The sequence below is a fragment of the Nesoenas mayeri genome (genome assembly GCF_963082525.1).
Source record: "Nesoenas mayeri genome assembly, chromosome: 15".
Lineage (NCBI taxonomy): Eukaryota > Metazoa > Chordata > Aves > Columbiformes > Columbidae > Nesoenas > Nesoenas mayeri.
In genome coordinates, this window is record NC_137559.1 from 5,908,644 (window position 1) to 5,925,466 (window position 16,823).

Consider the following 16,823-nt stretch of genomic DNA (forward strand, 5'->3'; position numbering starts at 1 on the left):
CATGTTACAAGCAGGTTGGTGGATTCAGCCCTTCCCCACGTGTAGGTGTCAAACACGCTGTTGTGCTGAACCCTAAAACCCTGGTCTGCAGCAAGAGCCACCGCAAATGCAAAGTCAGTGCACTGAGCTCACACTCCATACATCGGTGCACAAGAAACGCATTCTGGTTCTGCTGAGAACATGCACGTCAGGCCAGAAGTGCACAAATAAATAAAGCTCAATTAGCTGTGGGTTAAAGAATTTTAGCTCTACGTTTTGTCTCTTCCCAGGTGTCTGTTCCTGCCGAACAGCTTGAGTTTCCCGCAGCCTCTGAGCTGCATGAAGCTGCTGCCAGTGTGCTCAGGGCTGGTTCCGAACCCTGCCAGACACACAGCCCTGCTCCCAGGACAGACAGACTGCCAGACAACACGCAGGTAACGGCTGCAAACAGCACCATTGCATTGAAACTGAGAAACTGTGAGGCAGTAGCACCGAAGCAACTTGTGCAACAGGATTCATTCCTCCCCTCTTGTGGGGGAGAGTAAATTCTAGCTTACAAGGGAAAAATAGAACCTTAGTCTAGTTTCTAGCAAGGGAAGAAACAACCACAAACAGGATTCAGTGGTAACGGATACAGTTCAGTCCACACATGAAAGACCCTGAAGTCAACTCGATTCCAGTGTTAGGAGCTATAAAATTTACAATCAATGCTACTTAAAATGACAACGAATGGTAAAGGATTATGGGACCAACTCCTCTGCATTCACATTTCAACTACATACGATGGGGTGAACTCAGCAGCACCAGGACGGTCACACACACACTCCGCACATTGAGGGCAGGAACCGCAGACCCGCAACGGTCCAGCACGGAGCCACCGGCCCCAGCCCAACCCTGCAAGGGATTGTCACCGCTTGTCACAGAGCCACCAGCAAGCCCCAGTTCTTCCCCCCTCTCAAAAAAACCAGAGAAAACTACTGTAAGTTTCAAAAGACAAACCAAATCACAAAATACACTGCTTTGAAATTGGGTCCATCTTTTTGAAACACCCTGTATTTTACTGGTTTGTAACGCACCTTCCCACCACCTGCAAATCAAAGTTTTGCACATTTCTCAGACTTAAAAAAAGTTAAAATACAGTAATGGTTGTGCACAAACTGGAGGCTGAAGAGGCTTGAGAGACCCAGCTGCTCCCCAGCTCTTGTTCTAAAGATGAGGCAAAGTTAATGTAGGTTTCAGCCAAGTGTTTTCCAGTTCTTTTATCCTCAAAACAAGCAGGTTAAAGACAGAAGCTTCCCAGCTGCTGAGTCTGATGGAGTCAAAGCCGGACGGATGCAGCCCCAGCCATGACAGGGACGCTGGGGATGCTGTGGTTCAGGAGCCCCCATGGCGATGGGGATGCTGTGGTTCAGGAGCCCCCGTGGCGATGGCGACACTGCGGTTTGGGAGCCCCCACCGCGGCTGTTCACTTCTTCTCGAGGAAGGGGCTGAAAAGTCCCCAGTCAAAGGCGAGCACAGCCTGGGGATGGGGCCGCTCCTTGGGCTTCTTGAAGTTGTCCTTCTCGGTGCGGAGGGTTCTCAGCACCTCCACCGGGTCCGTCTTACCCGTGAACTTCTGCACAGGCTCCTCCCTGCAAGGAGACGGCTCTGCTGTGACCGGGGGGACGGGATGGGGACCCAGTGCACACCGAGATGGACAAGGGGGTGTCACATCCCAATACTGGGTGGCTGCTGGGGCACACGGGGCTTGTCCGCGGGACCCTGTGCTGAGCGGTGCAGACCCCCCGTCCGGGCTCCCTCCCACAGGCCTTGAGTTTCCCACCGGACAGTGAAGCCATGGGAGACGGGGTGATGCTGGAGGGACAAGAGGAGCAGAGTTTGGGGCAGGACCAGCAGCCAGGACCTGCCCACCCCCGGCTCGACCCATGGTGGGACCTTTCATGCCACCCTGGCCCCAGTGCTGCTTACGTGACCCGCAGGAAGGGGTTGTAGAGGAATTCCTCCTGCAGCGTGGAGGGCACTGTGGGCAAGTCCTCATCATCCCGCTGCTGCAGAAGAAACAGAGACGTCCCAAAACGTGCTGGCACCCAACACCCTCCTTACCCCCACTTGGCAGGGGCACAGCCACTTACTTTGGCCCACGCGAGTTTCTTCTTCACTGTTTCATTCTCCGGTTCCACTTTCAAGGCGAACTTGAGGTTCCGGACAGTGCATTCATGGCCGCAGAACACCTTCTGCAAGGCCAGCAGGGATGACCCCACGCCATGGTGTCCAACCCATCCCCGTCCCGCCACAACCCCAGCCCTGGGATAGGCGCTGCCTCCCGAGGGGCCCTGGCCTCAAATCCCTCCCAATTTCGGGGTCCCTCCCCAGGCTGGGGCTGAGACATGGGGCACTCACCGTCTCCTTGGGCAAAGTCCCCAGGGTCTGAGTGAGGTTGGTGAACATCTGCTCCGCCGTCCCCTCAAAGAACTTTCCACAGCCTCCCACGAACAGGGTGTCACCTGTGGGGAAAGGGGTCTGGGCATGGATGGGACCCCAAACCCGCTCTCAGGATTCACCCTGTGAGCGAGGGACACAGGCAGTGCCCCCCGTGTCCCTGGTACCCACAGGGTGCACGTTACAAGCAGGGGTACCTGAGAAGAGAGCTGGAGCATCCGGGGAACCGTCCTCCCACATGAAGTAGCACATGTGGCCCGAGGTGTGGCAGGGGGTGAAGAGGCACCTCACCCGGATGGCCCCGAACTGCGGGGAGAGAGTCAGAACCCCACTGGGGTCACCCTGGCCTGAGAGGCAGCCAGACACCCCCACACCCCCCAAGCCTCATGGCATCACCTGCCTGGGGCTGCTCAGGTCACAGACATGCTGGGGACAGCGGTTCGGGTGAGTCTCACATCGCACATGTCTGCTCTGATGTGTTCAGCAGCAGGGCCCCAGGACAGGGTTGGGTCCCCCAGCACAATCCCAGACAGGCTGGGAATGGGATGAGGTTTCTCCTCCATCTCACCCCAAATCAGTGTCACATCTGCAACCCACCCAGGGCATGGGGAGCCCGAGCATGGCCTTGGCCAGGTGCCAACCCGGGGAGAGGTTGAGGTTGGATATGGGGAACAATTTCTTCCCCAAAGGGCTGTCGGGCACTGGAACAGGCTGCCCAGGGCAGTGCTGGAGTCACCATCCCTGGAGGGGTTGAACAGACGGAGATGAGGTTCTCAGCAGTGCCAGGGGTGGGGTAACGGTTGGACTTGATGATCTTGAGGGTCTTTTCCAACCAAAATGATTCCATTCCTATCTGCACTGCTGGGGACTGCACCATTACCCAGCTCCACTCCCCACCATCCCAGCACCACACCAGCCACGGCCGCCCCCTGGGGCAGGATCCGTGTGTGGGGCCCGATCCCAGGTGCTCCCACGGTCACGCACCGTCAGCTCCTGGTTGTGGGTCACCTTGTGCGTCAGGGCCCCGATCCGCTCATCAGCCCCGTACACGCGCAGCCCGGGGCAGAGCCGCGCCAGCTCCTCATTGCCCCTCGCATGGTCCCTGTGTGGGCAGAGGAGGGAATAGAAGAGCCACCTGGTCCTGCACCGGCACAGCCACCTCCAGCACCGCGCTCACGCCAGCAGCGCTTACCAGTGGTGGTGGGTGGTGAGGATCGCTCTGAGCACCACATCCTCCTTCCTGATGATTTCCAGCAACTGAAATGGGCCCAGAGCAGAAGGAAGTGACCACAGAGAAAAGGCGACACAGGCACCATGGCCGCTACGCCTGCACGGCACAGCTGTGAACAGCTGGCACCCACCATGCCCGTCCCAGCACAGGGTCTGTCCTGTACGGCACCGCTCTCAGTGGACCAGGGCAGAGCAAATGGTCAAAAACACCCACTGAGCAGCGAGAGGATGAGCGAGGGACCAAGTCTCAGCTCCCCGTGCCCAGCCCTGTCGTGCAGAGCGGAACAGGCGGATGAGAACACGCTGGTCTCATGGACACGGACTCATTTTATGGCCGGTGGTTTCACAGCACAAGCGCAGAGGTGCGGCACGGGCTGTGCACCCGTCCTGGTGGGGGCCCAGCAGCGCTGCCAGCCCCGCCACTCGGCTGCCACAAGCCTTTAATGCCAACTGAAAATTCACCGCTACTAATGAACCCTCTGGCTGCTCCTGACTATGTTCCTCAGAGAGGAAGGAAACGTCCAAGCCAGCTACAGACGCTCAAAAACTGCGACAGCGTTTGCAAAACGTGCAGCGGCTGAGGGTGGCACAGGGGGTCACCGAGTAGGGGGACCACGGGGTCACAGCAGCGAGGGGTGACACCGGCACTGCCTTCCCCGCCTGTACAGCCACGGGCTGGCTCCTGGAAAATGGGACATGACATGGGAGATGCTCCAAAGCCGTGTTTTGGGTTAGTCTTGCTTGCTTTGGGGTCTGCAATGCACCCAGCTCAGATACGGGGACAGTCGGGAGGCGACAGTTAAGGGGACATGGAAATGTTCCCACAGCCCGGGGGGTGGGACCAGCGTCTAACCCCCACCCAGGCGGCCTTACCAGGGGTCCACCCCCCACGGGATGCTCCTCACACACAGATGCACCCACTGCCCCCAAACACCCCGTACACCACCCCCGAGTGGGGCCACCACCGTGGGCACGACCCCCAAGTGGGTCCCCGGCAAGGCTGTGGTCCCTGGGGGGGAGTTCTCACCCTTTTGGGGACAGCAGCATCCACCGCGATGGCGTCCCGGGTGTTCTCCTCGATGACCAGGTACATGTAGTTGTCCTCCAGGACAGAAATCACCTTCACCTTCATGGTCCGTCCCCGGCCGCGGGACACGGGGGAGCCCCACTCCCACGCACCAAAACACGGCGGTGGCCTCGGCCCCACGTAGCAAAAGGCGGGGGGCGGCCCCGGCCGCACGGGGGGTGCGGTCCCCCCGCTTCCAAGCCCCGGAGCCCACGCGTGAAGCGCTCGGTACCTGCGGGCGGCCCCGGGCGGGCCCCGGCGCGGTCCCTCCCCGTGGGGCGGGTCACGCTGCGTGGGGCGGGCTGACCCCGCCCGGCCCCGCCGCGCTGCGTGGGGCCGCTCCCCCCCAGCCCCGGGCCGGAGCACAGCACGGAACACTCCCCGGTATCCACCGTGGACCCCCACACCCCCCCATTTCCCCACGGCGCATCCTGCCACCGCGGGTCCCACCAGCACCCAGGCGTGCAGGGGAGCCCGGCACGGAGAAAGGTTGGGGGTCATCGGGTTACCCCCCTCCCAGACCCCAAAACTGCAGGCTGGCCCCTCACTGCTGCCCGCCAGAGCAGCAACTCGCAGCCTGGGATGCAAAAACAGCCACTTCTCCCACCAACAACGAGCTAAAACGAGGGGGACGCGGCCCTCCCATCCCTGGGAGGGTTGGGGTGCTGGGGGATGTGGTTCTTCGGTCTCTGGGAGGGTTGGGGGGTGCCGGCTCCCACCCAGTGTTGGGAACACCAGTGACACAAGATGGTACAGGCGAGTCCAGGACACAGGAATGGTCCCGGGAGGGGCTTGTGCACGACCCAGCCAGGGCTTCAGGGCCAGCTCCCAAACCAACCGAGCCCAAAAAGCACAAGGGCAGAGCCCCTGGTGCCTCTCCTGGCCCAGCACGAGTCTCGGCTCAGGGCTGACTATGGTCCCCAAATGCCACTGGTGAAGGAGGGAGCAGCCTGAGCCAAGAGAAGCGATGAACATCCTCTATTCTTCTTCAAAAAGGAAAAATATAAATGACAGGACCTTGAATAAAGCCTCAGAGGTTCCCAAAATGTCACCCGCTCCCCCTAGGACTCAGTAGGAAGATGCTTCAAGTTGGTTGACTTCAATCGCTCGTACAACAAAATATATACATAAAAACCACAAGTTAAAAGAAACCCCTTTCTCCCAGACTGCCCCACCAATGCTCGGTTTACAGCTGTTATTTATTTGCTCATTTGTCAAACAGCCACCTGTACAGTCACGCTCCGTAGCAGCAGCACAGCGTTCAAGTTAAGCAGCCAGTAAAAGTTTTAGGTACCACATTTGTTTTTTTTCTGAACTACATAAAATTTACTTTTTGAAAGCAAATAAAGAAATGGTGCCATAGCAAATCCTGCTCAGGCACTGCCGTTCAGCATGTGGGTGAGCACAGAAGACAAACATCACACCGGTGACACCGCGGCGGGGGCGACCCCATCGGGGCATCACTCACCAACAGGCACCAGGGGAGAAACTGCAACCAAAATCCTGCAAATCTTTTGTTCGCTTTGGCTGTGAAACGTTTGTTTCAAAACCTCTCCTATCTGAGCAGATCTGCAGTATGCAGCCCGGACCAAGAAATAAGGATGAAAATACAATTAGGAGGAAGATGCATTAAAGATGCAGATGCCAAGCCCGCATGGCTGGTCCTGACACTCTTCGCTCACATCTCTTGTTCCAAGACACCGAGCTGGAGGATGGGAAGTGCAGGAGGAGGGTGATCCACTCATTGCAAACCTGGATTTATTTTCCCCCAAAGTTCATCCACTTTGACACATTATTCCCCCTTAGTGACAGCCAAGGGGAAGGTCCCACCCTGTAGTTTTCAAGCTGGCTGCAGAGCAGGTCATACAGCACTGCCCAGACAACAGAGATGGATTTTAAACCCCATGGACCAACCAAGAAAGAGTCTCCCAGGCCCAGCACAGCTGGAGAATGGCACCCAGTTAATAAATGCTCATTTGCCACCTTACTCACAGCAAGGTACAAAGCAGCTGCTCTGGCTACGCGCAGGGTCTGCTGGAGGTCTCATCGCTGCTCAGCTGTTACACACGCAGTTGGTCACTAGGTAAGTGCCTTTTTCTCAGGATTTTGAAGCAGCAGACAAATCCTTTCTGTGTAACACACAGATCACACTGAAGAGCAGTCAGCAGGTATATGCAAACAGGCTTAAGACTGAAAGGGTATAAGCAACAGTGCAATCTCTGAGCCAGCATCATGCTGCCTGGAAAAGTTCTGGTGGTCAACAATGGGGAACATCAGAGAGGAGAAAAGCTGAAGAGTCCCCGTGTGCCACCCCAGAGCCACGTCACCCTGTGCACTGCACAAACTGAGCCCTGAACTGGTGGGAGAGCACGTCTGGCACTGGGAGCTGGGTTTAGTGGATCCAGAAGCGACAGACTCTGAAGCGACAGACTTGGAAGCATTTAAGTAGCAGCACAGAAGAAAAGTTCAAATCTTCACCTGGCAATATCATTACTGCTTTTTATCTCTGTTTTAAATAAAGACATCTTGGGCCCTGGTCTCACCGTCTACATTCGCATCAGGCTCCTACAAAACCAACAGGAGCTTTTTCCTTGACGCCAAGGTTTGACCTTTCCCCACCAGACACTGAGCCACGTACCAACATTTGTACAATGATCTGCATGTGACACACGCAACGGTTTGAGAGCCAGCAATAGAAGGATAAATATTCTTCATCATAATATAAATATGCTGTAGAACATCTCAACAAGGGCAAAGTGCTTTTTTTTTCCTTAATTAAAACAAAATAAAAACCTAAGTATGACTGTCTCAACCACAACAGAAAGTTCAACTCCTAAAACATCTGAATAGTCTAAATTACACTTAAACTGACATTAAAGTGATCCAGGCAGAAGGCTCAGTCCTTGGGGACTCGGAAGTTGTCCTTCTCTTTCCTGATGGCCCCCATGGTTCGGATGGGGTCGGTCTCCCCGGCGTGCTGCTGAACCGTCTTCTCCCTGCCAGGAGGGAACAGCAGGGATGGCAAATTCAAAGACTGCACGATAAAATCTCACGTATGAAGTCACTACTATCACGTTTCGCCTGCATCAAGGGGAAACGCTGCACTTGAGATCAAAGACTCGGGGATTTGGCACAGGCTTATCAGCTCCCTTGGTTTAAACACTCATTGGCAAGAGGAAATTGCAAACACTCTTATGCCTTGAACAGCATGTTTTGCTGTGCCCATCTGCCAAACCCTGCACAATGAAGGAACACAATACACAACGAAGCTTGTTCTGCCTCCTTAATCAGGGATGTTCACCACAACCCTTCCAGTTTCATTGCAGCGAGCTTCTGCCAGCACAGCAACTACATTTTCTCGTACTTAGAAGGCAGATGTTTTAAGGAGGGTCTTGAAGGCATCACAACAGGAATGTGTGAGGCAGGAAGAGTAATTCCTGCTTATGGCTCTTTTTTTGGAGACCTCTTCCCGCATCCCCCTCCAAACACAAGGCACAGAAGGACCATTTCCATACCCGCGCCTGCTCCGTACCTCACGCGCATGAAGGGGTTGTATGTAAACTCTTCTGCGATGGTGGAAGGTATGGTTGGCTCACCACTATCATACTTCGCCTGTAACAACGAAGAGATTTCTGCTTAATGAGGAATGTTATGGTGAACAAGAAATATCCTGTGTATTAACCACGCAGGGTTAGTGCTGCACCAAACTGCATGAGCTGCTCCTCAAGCGAGGCCACGTGCACAGACAGACAGACAAGCACCGAGGTGCTCAGGGAGAGACTTGGGACTGAGCTGAGCCTCCCAGACACAGAGACCAGCCTGTAATTGTACCAAGGAGTTTCCAGGGAGGATCACAAATCCTGTTCCCCAATGCATTGCTCCCCTGGACACATGACATACTGCAGCTCCTGTCTCTTAACTCTCTTCCCCACAACATTGTCCTCTCTCCTCTGCCTCCTCAGAGAGGCTCTGCCTCCATGAGAGCATCCAGCAAGTCTAGGGGACAGAGGAGCCAGCTTACCTTGGCCCAAGCCAGCTTCTCCTGGATGGAGATGTTATTGGGTTCAACGTGCCGAGCAAACTTGAGATTGTTGATCGTGTATTCATGACCGCAGTAAACTCTCTAGGAAGAGACAGAGAGAGTGATACAGGTAACTCTGGGGGTCCACAGGTCGAGAACCACCAGTGAGTACCAGGTACCATCATCAACGTTACAGCACAGCAGGAACAAGAACCAGCCCTCCAGGAAACACGACACCCTGCACTGCAGACATGCCCAGGAGAAGTGCCAGCAGTTATCAGCCCGTGCTATCTGCCATTTTAACGACAAGCCTGATGGAAAAGCCCAGGTGACTCAGCTCCCTATCCTCGGTTTTAACAACCAGCCCCATATCTTTCCCCACAAAACACAAATATATTTGGGGTGTTGTCTTCCCAGACAACTCCAGCATGAAAAGTAATTTCTGATGTAAGCATTCATTCCTTCGACACACAAGAAATTCTCCCTTTGAACAACAGTACTATTATGAAAACAGTTTCTTTGATGTCTGTAGTAGTTTCTGGACGGTCAACTTACTAGCATAGAAGGAGAGTTTCATACCGTTTCGGGCTCCAAGCTGCCCAAAATCTCAATCAGCGCTCTGTACATTTCCTCCGGGGTTCCTTCGAAGAACTTCCCACAACCAGCCACAAACAGTGTGTCACCTGCAGGAGAGGGGTGACAGGGTATCAGGACCAGACAAGGCTCCTCATAGCAAAGCATCAGCACAGGGTCCCCAAGGGCTCAGTCCTGTCACTGCTGTCCCCAGTGCAGCTCAGCAGGAGGCACAGGGACAGCCAGGCCACGCTGCTGCCCCACGGGCTCAGTGCTACACAAATCCATGGGACAAACGCAACTTCTCAGGTGGGAAACGCCACAGCCTTGCCAGGCGAACCATGCCAGCGCCGTCCCCTCCTGTCCCTTCTAGAGGGGACAAGGAACACTTGTTCTCTTTGCTGTGAAGTTGAACACAGATGAATCACCTCTGCATTTTCTCCCCACTGCTCCCTAAAACCCTACTTAAGCCATTACTTTGATGCAGCAGCTGGTGCGAGCTCTGGGGAACACCCGTCAGGAGAGGGATGACATGGCAGTCTGGGGACACCGGGCACAGTCCCAGGGAGCCCTGATCTTCAAAACAGGATGCAGAACCTGGCTACCAGAGATGGAGCACCAGCCCTCTCTTACTCCCCTATTTTCTCTTCCCTCAGTTTTGTTACAGACATGAGTACAGATATATGGAAAGGCAACAGGTTTTGGAATCAGCCACAGTTTGGCCTGAGGCAATAAACAAACAGCTCTCGTTCCAAGGAAGAAAACGCTGGATGTAGGACTCATCCAGGGCTCGCTTTTGGTGTTGCTTTCAGGATGTCCAGCAATGGTTCACAAACCCAGAGGGGTTTCACCACTTTCATATACAACCACCACTGGGTATGGGGGCAAGAAGTGGACGGTGACCAGCTGCACAGGCAGGGAGGAATGAACGCACACGCAGAGTCAGGAGCACACAGGCAGAGGACAGCTTATTTCTTTGCAACGCAGGCTGCCAGCAACATAACCTCCCAACTCCTCACCTGTAAAAACAGCAGGTGGCTCGGAGCTGTTTGGCTTAGTCACATAATAACAGATGTGTCCAGAAGTGTGACACGGCGTACTGAGGCATTTCACGTTAAGAGATCCCACCTGAGAAGAAGGCAGAAGACTAGAGCTTAAGCTACCATTCGTATGGTTAGAAAAGAATTGCAACTATTACAATGGCCTAGTGATCCGACAGGCAAATTCTCACATAGCTGGCCAGTATATATCAGCTCTTCTCCTGGGAGAGTCCAGCAAGAGAGTTTTACAGCAGGGCCTTGGAAGGGAGCTGTTTCCTCCTAGCAGGTGTTGTCACAAAGAGAACTGCCAGATTCTTTCATTTACATGCAGAGTGACTCAGCGTCTGGTTGGCAGCAAGAGCAACCAGATCCAGAGCAAAACAAAATCCTAACAAAGTTAATCAAGTGTAAAAAACTCCAAACAAAAACGAAGCTGAAGGGAAGAAGTGGATGACAAGAAATGGGAAGGATTAAACACATTCAGGAAGCCAAGAGGATGTTTCTCTCATAGCCCTAATTCGCACACCTTCCCATGTATTTCTGAACTCCCTTCTTTGCTGCTGCCCACCCCAAATCACAAGACTAGCAGTGACATTCATGCCAGCCTGCACATTTCACAGCAGTTTATGTCATCTGCCAGCTCGTCTGTACACAAACAGTGAAGCTCCAACAAGGTTTGGTGCTTTAGCTCTGCTGGTTTAGCTCTGGAAAAGCCATGCAGGCAGCTAGCACTGCTGGCCCACTTTCTTTCCACCCGTAATCCAGCCTTCATTTAGAAAGAACCATTTGCATTTGTTTAGTGCTAATTAGGCTCTAGGCAGAGCACAAGCCCTGTCCTTTCCCCACTGCGTTCTGACCACCCCAGTTAAGGTCCCTGTCAGGGAGCACAGGGACAGCCAACACGCCCCAGGCAATGCAGGTGTCTGAGCCATCAGTGAAGGATCAGCAGCCGAAACAGGACAGAGGGGTTGTGGTTCACAGGGCTGGAAAAGGGCCAAAGCTGGACTTAAACCATCCGCTACATCCAAGAGATGTGGAAGAGTAAAAGAGCTGCGACCACAATATTAACTCCAGCGGCACCACACAGGCCCAGCACTAAAGCTGCGACACAAGCTGGAGATCCCCGAGCCGAGCCCTTTACCTTGAGCGAGGTCAGGTGAGACACCTTCTGTGTCAGGGCTCCGACTCTGCTGTCTCCCCCGTACACACGCAACCCCGTCGCCATTTTTACCAGCTTCTCATTTCCTCCAGCATGGTCCCTGGAGGGTCAGAAAAACGGATTTGGGCAGGGATGAAGACAAATTTCTCATATCTCACGTTGCAATGGTAACCCCCAGGTGATCATTTCTGATCAACTCTTCTCCTAGTATGTAACGCTGTCCTCATATCATAGGATACACCACATCAACACGAGTGGAGATAATTTCTCCAGTAATTAGGGCAGTGAGAGGGGAGAACAACCACTCACAAGCCTGCACCTAGTTGGGAAACACCAGCCTTAGGGGCTCCCATTCACCTCATCAGTAACTAAGGCAGTGATAGACTGGAATAACTGGGATATATGTAATTCGGTGTGCCACGGACACCGCGGAGCAGGCACACAGATGTCGAAACAGCTCGGCATTGGTCTGCGGTGCCAGACGAGGGCTGGCTCTCCAGCCAAAGAGGTGGCTCTGCTGTGACCCACAGGAGAGATTACTCAGGTTCAGCTCTGCAAAACTGCTAAAGCAAAACATTCATCTCTACATGCCTGCAGAGTTAATCTGCAATCCAGGTAATCCTCCCACAACTGCTGACTGTGAGGAGCACACCTTACAGACATGTCCTGGCAGCTCAGAGTGGGTCTGCTCCCTCCCGCCCTCCACACACATTATTTCACTGGCCACCTGGAAGAAGTCAGCGTTTTAAATGCTAAAGGCACTGACACACAGAGCTTGCAGTCTAGACAATGCATGTGGTCAGAGGAAGCCTAAGAGAAATTCCTGAGCTCTGATCCTTCTCCTCACGCTTAAGCTCCTGATTAGAGGAGACCAACTTGATCCAGAAAAGCACCAACTCTTGACTGTTTGTGTTCACGCAGAGGGAGGCGGGATCCCACTGCAGCAGATAGTTACCAGTGATGGTGCGTGGTCAGGACGGTGGTCAGCTTCACGCCGTGCTTTTTGACTGCATCCAAAACCTGCAAGCACAGGGCACAGCAAGAGTGTTATGACTCATGAAATGAGAAGCCCAGTCCATACCTCTGCACGGCCAGAATTTCCTGCCTTTTCCCCAGGCCCAAGTCACCATGTGACTCATTTTCTCATGGATGTGGCAACCTGGAAGGATCTCCCAGGCCCGCAGTGGTGGGCACAGGGGCAGCAGATGGCATTACCTTCTGGGGCTGCACAGGATCGACTATGGCAGCCTCCTTCGTTTCCTCATCAATGAGGAGGTACATGTAGTTGTCCGTGAGAGCCGGGAGCAATTCCACCTTCATGTCGGCTTGTGTGACTGTCTTCGACTTCCTCTGCTCGTGCTCCGTGTGCAGGAAGACACTTCGCAGCTGCACTGGACCTGGGGACCCCAAAACAGTCAGACCTCAGGTTAGTGCAGGGAGGGGAACAAGTGGGACAGAGAAGCAGGTCCCCCAGCCCGTGGCCCCAGCGAAGGAAGTGTATGGACAGCCCAAACTGCCTCCTTCAGAGGACAAGGAGACGCCACCATGGGACAAAGCCGCAGTGCCCAGCCGTGTCACCTTGTGCTCCAAGCGCGGGAGGCTCTTGGTGCCCAAAGGGGGACGGGACACTTTGCTCATGCAGGGAAAGCGCTGTACCTCAATTGGAGAGGTGTCAAGGGGCAGGAAAGCAGAAGGGAGAGGGAAGAGCTGGACAAAGGTCAGCCTGCGACAGTGACTTTGCAAAAAACAAACAAACAAAAAAGCACAAAAGGCCATGTTATTGCTAAAAGACAAAAAAAAATGGGTGAAAGAAAAAAAGCCTGGAGAAATACAGAAATGCAGGCATTGCTACAACAGAAATATGTGGTGTGTTACTTGGGGAAATCGAGTCCTGCCCAGGGCACGGAGCGAAGCCGGGCTCTCAGCACTGTGCATGCACCACGGGCAGGGCTCCCACGCATGGGCTGCTGTGACTCAACAACAGCGCTGCCCTGTTTGCTTTGGGTTAAATGTTTAATCAGATCCGAGAAGCAAAACTAATTCCAGCTGCAAATAACCTAGGCTCCACTGTTCAACCCACAGATACACAATTCTTAAAGAAACAACCAAGCCCTAAGAGGCTCTACCATTAAAAAAACAATAAATAAATAAAAAGGAAGGGAAATAGAGAGGACCAGGTCTTCCATTGCTGGGACCCTGCAATTCAGGCCTGGGTCCACACACAGGCTGGGAAAATTGTCAGTCTCTACAAAAATCAGTTGTCCTGATGCCCAAGGTCCTCACACATCACTGATGGTGACTGTGTTGGTCTGAACCGCGCTGGCTCAGCCGCGGGTTCATTTCGCACCACTGACTTTTGCTTGGGTGCTTGGTCACTCCATCAGTGCCAAAGGGAGGGGTCACCATGAGCCTAATCAACCTGCCGCACTCTCCCAAAACAAGCCAGTCCTGCCTGCCCCTGATAAGACCTGGCTTTAGGGGGAAGAGGCTCCACAGCCTGGGCTGCAGCCAACACGGAGAGATCCCTGCAGCTCCAGAGCCCAACACGGCTGCAGAACTGAGATCCAGGTTCTGATGGGGCTGCAAACCCAGCCCCGGGGCAGCTGGAAGGCCCCTCTGGCACAACTGTCCTTACCAGAACTTTCTTTCCTTCCAACTCAATCATCTCATTTGCTTGTGAGAGAAGGGAGGTAAAGAGGGGAGATGGCATTAACATTAACCACAGTGCTGCAAGGAAAACCTCAAGGGTAGGCACACACTGGGTATTTGGTGGTGAAGGCACACAGTACTGAGAAAAGTGTCCATACCTGTTTAGTGTTGCTCTGGAGCAGAAGAGTCCTTACAAAAATAAAACAAAACAAAACAAAACAAAAAAAACCCTTATTATTCCTTGATGGGAAAAAAAAATAAAAATAAATAAAAAAAAATATCAATTGCTCTTTAACCACTCCCTAACACAAAGTATTTTCGGATGTGATCAGTCACAAGAGCTTTATACACTGCATGCTTGTTTGCATGGCAGACACTAACTGGAAACAAAACAGAACAAAAAACACAAACAAAAGAAAATACAACCTTAACTTTAAGGCAAAGGAATTATTCACATACTTAAAATGCTTTCTTCCTATGAACCGCATCGAACTTTGGCCATGATCCCCAAGTCTCTTTGCAGGTTTAATTCACAATTCTTGCAAAACAAACAAACAAGCTACACCACATAAGGAAATGTTTTCTAAAATGTAATTTAAACAAAGGAATGAGAAAACATCCGCAAAGTATGAAACTCATTCTGAATTCCCATCTGCAGCTACACTGCACCTTCCCAGCCCACTCGGCGAGCAGACCAGAAATGCTCTCACGAGAAGGGCGTTCTTGGCCCCATTCTGCTCAAGAAAACTCCCCAAGCAACACGTAATCCCTGCCCTGGCCCAGTGCTGACACAGCTCGGCTCAGCATCGCTGTAACGCACGCAGGTCTGCTCCAAAATTAATGCCCTATGACTTCATTTTCGCCCAGTTTTGTACCGCATCCCTCCCGACTTCATGCCTGAAGCAGAGAGGACTGGGGAGAGCAGAACAGCAGCCGCCTTTGAATCACACACCTTGCATTTCTGGAACGGTTTGTTAGTACAGCTCGGGTTGCCAAGAGGAAGGGGGTTGCAGATGGGAAGTGTTAATGTTATCACATAAAAATACACAGGCTAGAGACCGAAGGCGAGCAGGCAGTTTAACAGCAGGTTCCCTCAGAAGAGAAGTGCTTCGTTCATTTGCTTCATAGCATTTTGTTTCACTTTTTTGTTATAGGAAAGAGTGGAAAATTTCTATGTCAAACATGGCTGTCACTCAAAAATGACTGCACATAAACACTCAGATGAATGTCCCTGCATTGCCTCATAAGAAGAAATACTACGTTCACTTTGTACACACTCTGCACACAGATGTTTTCTGGATACCCAGCGAGTTTGTGACTGCGCACGATAGCAAACGAGTTGGTTCCAGAAACCTCAGGCAACTCCAGCTCCGGCTTGACTTGCCCACCTGGCACAGGCTGCTGGCGGCAAAGCCGGGTCCAGCCGGACAGCAAAGCTGGGCCCAGCAGGGCGGGCAGGCACCCATAGGTGGAGCAGAGCCTGCGTGAAAGGCGCAGCACCCACCCTACAACCTGGGGAACTCGGGAGCTGCTGGTTACTTGGTTTGACACACTTGTTCCCAAGACAGCATCAGGGCTTCCAAGTCTGGCAGTTAACTCCAGTGGATTCTCGCTCGTTAAGGCCAGGTCTTAAAATCAGAGTGATGCAAAGGGCTTCTGCCAAGGCTTCCCAGAGATGCCTGTGAGGCTAAAGCCCAAGCTCTAGTTCAAGGAGATGCTTTCAGAATTTAGGCCCTAAATCTAAACACAGAGTTTTGACAGTTTTAGGTGGTTTGGGTTTATGTTGCCATTCTAGTCTGCCATGCATCAAATCCAGTTTAAATACCAGTCCCCGTCCCCCAAGCCCTCCTCCCAGAGCAACAACCAGCACTTTGGCAGCCCAAAAACTCCACAGGAGCTTCCCAGATGGGTTATTGATCCAAAAAGCCACCGTCAGAGCCAGGATCCAGCTCGGCAGACACTGACCTACTTGGGGCTGTGAGTCAGCTCAAAAACCTCGGCACACCCCTGAGCCGGGAAGCGAAAGCGAAAATACCGCCATCAAACTCCCGAGCTGGCCGGGGGAGCACCCGCTGCCCACCCCCGGCAGCCCCGGGCCGGCTGCTGCCTGCGCTCCGGCCGCTGCCTGCGCCCCGGCCGCTGCCTGCGCCCCGGCTGTGCGGGGACACAGCTCGTCCCCTCCCCGGGCCCAGCTGCGCGGGGGACACCGCACGTCCCCCGCCCCGGTAGTGGCTACAAGGAGGCCCCTGCACAGCCCCCGGCCCCGCTCCAGCCCCGCTGCCCGGGGACGCGGCCCGGCGGCTCCTCCCGGCTGTATCCCCGGCGCCGGGCGAGCCGCGCCGCCCGCCCCACGTACCGGCTCGGAGCAGGGCCCCAGCTCCCAGCGCCGCCAGGGCGGTGCCGAGGCCCCGCCAGCCCCCGCCGAGCATAGTGCGCCGCACCCCGCCCGCTGCCCAGGCCCGGCCCGGTTACCTTCGCTCCCCGCCCTGCGGCCGGCCCCGGGGAGGCGGCGGCCGCCACGGCCCGGCCCCGGCTCCGGCCCCGGCCCGGCGTGCGGCGGGGGCGGCGCTGCGCCCGCCCGGCCCCTTCGTTCGCTCCCCGCTGCTCTCGGCTCGGCAGGGCCGGGGATTTGCTAAGGCGGGTAAGGAGGCGGGGGGCAGGCGGCTG

The 16,823-nt window shown here is 54.3% G+C and overlaps 2 protein-coding genes across 7 annotated transcripts; both read right to left on the bottom strand.

Annotated features, from left to right (window-relative positions):
• Positions 1 to 7: 7 nt before the first annotated feature.
• On the bottom strand, positions 8 to 4,995 carry HAGHL (hydroxyacylglutathione hydrolase like). Its single transcript, XM_080353643.1, has 8 exons — positions 4,676 to 4,995; positions 3,611 to 3,675; positions 3,403 to 3,520; positions 2,616 to 2,724; positions 2,380 to 2,483; positions 2,112 to 2,213; positions 1,948 to 2,027; positions 8 to 1,610 (listed from the first exon to the last, which is right to left on the bottom strand). Exons 1-8 carry the CDS (start codon positions 4,778 to 4,780, stop codon positions 1,445 to 1,447), a joined length of 849 nt encoding a protein of 282 aa, XP_080209769.1. The 5' UTR covers positions 4,781 to 4,995; the 3' UTR covers positions 8 to 1,444.
• Positions 4,996 to 7,459: 2,464 nt separating this feature from the next.
• LOC308046076 (hydroxyacylglutathione hydrolase, mitochondrial) lies at positions 7,460 to 16,746 on the bottom strand. Of its 6 annotated transcripts, none has more exons than XM_080353725.1 (10): positions 16,629 to 16,726; positions 14,315 to 14,345; positions 12,723 to 12,904; positions 12,463 to 12,527; positions 11,490 to 11,607; positions 10,328 to 10,436; positions 9,315 to 9,418; positions 8,736 to 8,837; positions 8,247 to 8,326; positions 7,460 to 7,710 (listed from the first exon to the last, which is right to left on the bottom strand). In XM_080353725.1, the coding sequence occupies exons 3-10, from the start codon at positions 12,825 to 12,827 to the stop codon at positions 7,611 to 7,613; spliced, it is 783 nt and encodes a 260-aa protein (XP_080209851.1). In that variant the 5' UTR covers positions 12,828 to 12,904; positions 14,315 to 14,345; positions 16,629 to 16,726; the 3' UTR covers positions 7,460 to 7,610. The 6 variants fall into 6 exon arrangements, with proteins under 6 accessions (XP_080209851.1, XP_080209852.1, XP_080209848.1 ...); XM_080353726.1 differs by lacking the exon at positions 16,629 to 16,726 and adding an exon at positions 16,513 to 16,580; XM_080353722.1 differs by lacking the exon at positions 14,315 to 14,345 and having other exon boundaries at positions 16,629 to 16,746.
• Positions 16,747 to 16,823: the final 77 nt, after the last annotated feature.